Source organism: Muntiacus reevesi, chromosome 2 (genome assembly GCF_963930625.1).
Source record: "Muntiacus reevesi chromosome 2, mMunRee1.1, whole genome shotgun sequence".
In the NCBI taxonomy this organism is placed as follows: Eukaryota; Metazoa; Chordata; class Mammalia; order Artiodactyla; family Cervidae; genus Muntiacus; species Muntiacus reevesi.
This window is the reverse complement of record NC_089250.1, coordinates 52,339,111-52,343,631: the sequence shown is the minus strand read 5'-3', so window position 1 is coordinate 52,343,631 and position 4,521 is coordinate 52,339,111. Positions and strand designations below refer to the sequence as shown.

Sequence of the window (4,521 nt, the reverse complement as noted above, 5' to 3'; positions counted from 1 at the left end):
CTGGGGGTACCCAGGAGGCTGTATGGAAAGAGGGCATCCGGTCCTGCGGGGATGGGGCACAGGGCTAGAGTGATGGATTCCAAAGTGGGAAGCTTGAGATGGGAAGCCTGAGCCCCCTGCTCTGGTCATTGACCATGTGTCACTGGAGAGCCTGCACAGGTCACCCTGGGGAGCAGCAGGGATTGGTCATGGTGTTACCCTCTCTTGGGACACTGGGTTGAGTGAGAATGATGGACTGGGGTTCCAGGATGTTAGCTCTGCAGACCGGCGTCAGCCTCCTTCAGAAAGAGGTGCTGTCTTGGGCAGTCACTGGGCTTGAAGAAAGTTTTAAGGATGAGATGAGGATGATGAAACCTGGGTGAGAGTGTGGGGGGATTTCTGACCCCTAATAGGCTTGAGTTAAAATAGAGAGTGGCAGGGAACGGGGGCCTGGGAGGGTGAGGAGTGCCCTCACCTCTTTCCTCCCACCAGCTGCCTGGGGTACTGTCCTGGAGGGATGGAGAACTGCCTGCTGTGGGCCCAGCTGGGAGTCAGGCTCTCAGGGGATTTGGAGGGAGGGGCACATCCAGAGCTCTAGAGGGAGCTGCTCCTCCCCACCCCCAAAACCCCCCATCTGCCCTGCAACAACCACAGACACTAGAGTTTGGAGGAAAGGTGAGGTGCTTTATTGTGGCCTCGCCTGGTCCAGGGGGACCCAGCTCCTGGCTCCTCCTTTACAGCAAACAAATGTTATTTAAAAAGCCCTTGCTACATTGGTGCTTTGCATCACTGAAACCCCTTGGGAGAAAAAGTTTAATTAAAACTTAAATATACTGTTTTACGAATATAAAAAAGGCAAAGTAAAAAACACAGCCTAGTTCTAGAAAATACACTGCAAGAAAAGGATTAAGCTTAGCCCTGGCAGGGTCAGCCCACACGTCCTAGGCCTGGGCTTCCCGGCCAAGCCCCAGTACGTGGTGACCCTCCCGTCTGGGGTGCCCTCGACCTGGCCAAGGCCCAGCGTCGCGGGTTCCTGCGGGTCTGTGACGAGTAGCGGCAACTCCACCTCTGAGAGAGAGGCATCGCACAGTGCCCCAGGCGACCTATCCAGAGATGCAGGCGCTGTAGTAGACAGCAGAGCTGGCATCGGACAGCGCGGCGATCAAGCTGCTCTCCTCGGGGCAGGACATGGCGCGTGGGGCCAGCTTGGCCAGCGCCACGTGGTAAGGGAGCCCGGCGGCGTCGGGGCGAGTCCGGCTGCAGTTGAGGTACTGGTCGAACTCGGTCAGGTCCACGTCGGCCCACAGGTCGGCGGCGGGTCCCAGCGGCTCGGCGTTCTCCAGGGGCGGGGCTTCGGGCGGTGGCGACAGAGGGCCCGGGTAGGGGCCCGGGCCGGGCGCGGGGGCGCCGTAGTAGAGGCCGCAAAGTGGCGCGGCGGGGCCGGGCGCGGTCCTAAGCGCCTCGGCCGGGGGCGCCCCGAAGCAGCCGCCTGGGTTCCTGGGCAGCTCGGCTGGGCCGTAGGGCGCACGGAAGGCCCGCAGAGAGCAGTCCTCCGGCGCCGCGGGCGGAGGGAAGAAGGCGGCCTCGCCGGGTTCCAGGCCGTCCAGCGGCGAGCGCTCCGGTGTGGGCAGCCCCAGACCGTCGAACTCGGCGCCCAACGGCGGCAGCTCGCGGAAGACCCGGGCCGGGCCCGTAGCCGCGGGAAAGGGCTCGGGAGGCGGCGGCGGCGGCGGTGGCGCCAAGCCTGGGAGGAGGAGGCCGGGCTCCAGCCGCCGGGCCTTGCGCGCTTGCTTTTTGCGGCGCGGCCGGTACTTGTAGTTGGGGTGGTCTCGCAGGTGCTGCACGCGCAGCCGCTCCGCCTCCTCCACGAAGGGCCGCTTCTCCGCCGGGCTCAGCTCCTTCCACGCCTTGCCTGCGGGCCGCGGGCGCGGATCAGCTGGGTGCCGTCGGGAGAGCTGGCAGGCTGACAGCCGATCCCAGCACGCGCCCCTGCGTGAGGCCTCCCGGGACCCCGGCAGACCCCCCCCACCCCCGCCATCCCCAGCTCCTGCCCACGCCCCAGCCCCTGCCCACGCCCCAGCCCCAGCTCCCGCCCCTGCCTCGCGGCCACTCACCTAGCATCTTGCTTAGCACCGCGTTGTGCAGGTCTGGGTTCTGCTGCGCCAGCCGCTTGCGCTCGTCCTTCGCCCACACCATGAAGGCATTCATGGGCCGCCGGATGCGCGACTCGTCGGTCCCCTGGCGCTCCCCACGGCCGGCCGGGCTGAGACCATAGCGCCCCGGCTCGGGGCTGCGAGGCGGGCTGCGCGGCGGGCTAGGCGGCGAGGCAGGCGCGGCGGGCGCGGTGGGGACGGCAGGGACGGTGGGGAGGCCGCGCGGCTCAGCGGCGGCCCCGGGGCCCGGGGCCCATGCACAGTCGCGGCGGGCGGGCGGATCGTCCTGTGCGCCGTAGCCGAGCGGCGATCTCTGCATTCCAGCTGGGCGCGGCCTGGGCGGAACGGAGCGCGGGAGCGCGGAGGGTGGGCGGCGGGCACGTCGGGGTCGGACGCGCTAGGCGGGCGGGCGGCAGTGGGGACGGCAGTGGCCTCTCGCCGGGTGGGCGCCCAGATATAGCAGCGCGGGGGCCAATGGGCGGCGTGGCGGACAGGGCGGGCCTGGGCGGGCCGGGGCCGCCCCCCTCCTCCCGGGGGCTCCCTTTCTTCTCCGCGGGGCGAGATTCCGCCGTGGCCTCCTCGAAGCGGCGCCCCCCGCACCCCCTCTGAAGGAGAGACCCCCTCTGAATGGGAGAGGGCGGCTGATGTGGCCCGAAGCTTGGCAGGGGGCGGCCTTATGGGGGCTGTCAGACTTTAAGAATCAGACCCCCGGGCAGGAACTGGGGGCGGGGGCGGCTGCCTTCCCAGCAAATTCTGACTCCAAGGGAAGTTCACCTTGGGAAAAGCGCTTTGTGTCTTGAGGGAGCTGCTTTGAGTAACCCAGGGCATCACTGCTCACCCGTCCTTCACCTACATGTGGAACTTGGAGTTCTGGGAACTCTGAGCCTCCCTCCTCCCCACCGCTTCCCAGGTCTGTTCATGGGGTTAAGGGAGATGTTCACCGTGTCCCCCACCCTGCTCGCAAGGCTGGAAAATCGGCAAACCGCAGCAGCTGAGTACCTGGAGGAGAGGGTAGGTGGCTGGCATCTATAGCAGAGCAAGGGAAGGAGTCCAGTGCTTGGAGCCCCGCGCCTCATCCCCCTCTCCAGGGCCTGATTGACCAGTTGTAGTAGCTGGTTACCCAGTCCAGTCGGCCAGGCCAGTGCTGCTGCAGGAGTGAGGCTGGGGCAGGTGGCAGGAGGAGGGCGCTTCCCCTGGGCCATCAGACCCCTGAGGGTGTCCAGAGGAGCTGCCAGCCTCCTTGAAGTCCCCTCCCACCCCTTCCAGAGGGTGCCTGGGTTCCCAGACCCTGGGAGGTGTCTCCCAGGCAAGCTGCTTCCCTGCCCCCATGCTGAGGGTGGTTCTAGGGGGGCTGTGACTGTGTGTGTGAGGGGGTTGTAGGATAAGGTTTTCCTCCTGCACATCCACTGGCAGTCTGGGAGCTCTATAGCTCCACTACCTCATCAGGAGTCCCATCCCATGTGTTGAGAGCTCCATGATATGTGACCTCAGGTGACAGTGATCCTAGCTGTGGGTGGCCAGGACTCCTGGATCTGGTAGTCCCTCTGGGCCACAGTCAGGGCTTATAAGCGACCGCTCCTGAGCTGTCCTGCGGAGAGGCCAGCACCCCCACAGGGGTCCTCCACCATGAGGTCGGTTGGGTGTGTATCCCATCAGTGCAGGCTCGGTGGCTCCTATCAGGTTTCCATCTCCCAGGCTCTGGCGCCTAATTCATGGACACCGAGCGCATGCTGACGGACTGGGGACAGTTGATGGGGTCCCCTTGGGTCTGGGGGGAAGACTGGCTTTTCTTGGGAGGTAGGCAAGAATGGGGGGCCTGAGGGTGGACGGGTGTACAACCTCTCCCAGAGGTGCCAGTTTCCCTTTGACTAATGTGGGTGGACTGGGGTTGGGAGAAGAGACATGTGAGGAAGACTTGGGGCTGAAGGATGGGTCTGTGGGACCAGCATCTGGCAGAGGTGACATCTCCCTGCAGCCTTCTGGGTGTGGTCTTGGGTCAAGGGCCTGGCTCAGCCTGAGCAGCAGGAGTCTGAGCTGATCACCACTGGGCTTGGGAAGGTGGCTTCTAGTTCCTCCACTCCAGCCCCTGACCTTGTGGTGGATTTTTGGCTCCCTCAGGGCCCTGCTTGGGCCCCTGCAGCCCTTGAGAGCCGAGCGGCTCAAGCTGCTGGGAGCTCCCTGGCCAGAATTACCTCACCACCAGGGCCCCACCCCCCAGGAGGGCTGCTTCGCCTGGCGCCAGACACTGACCCTCCCTCTTGGCTGAGCTCCAGGATTCAGGTGTCCGGCTGTCACGTCCTGTGAGCTGGGGCTCAGCAAGGCAGGGAGAGCCTCCTGGGGTAACCCCCACCTCCTCGGTGTCAGGCTCCCCTCCTCTTTGTGCTGCCTG

At 65.4% G+C, this 4,521-nt stretch overlaps 1 protein-coding gene across 1 annotated transcript; it reads right to left on the bottom strand.

Annotated features, from left to right (window-relative positions):
• Nucleotides 1–651: 651 nt before the first annotated feature.
• Nucleotides 652–2,578, bottom strand: SOX18 (SRY-box transcription factor 18). Its single transcript, XM_065919660.1, has 2 exons — nt 2,094–2,578; nt 652–1,891 (listed from the first exon to the last, which is right to left on the bottom strand). Exons 1-2 carry the CDS (start codon nt 2,449–2,451, stop codon nt 1,083–1,085), a joined length of 1,167 nt encoding a protein of 388 aa, XP_065775732.1. The 5' UTR covers nt 2,452–2,578; the 3' UTR covers nt 652–1,082.
• Between the last annotated feature and the right edge of the window lie 1,943 nt (nt 2,579–4,521).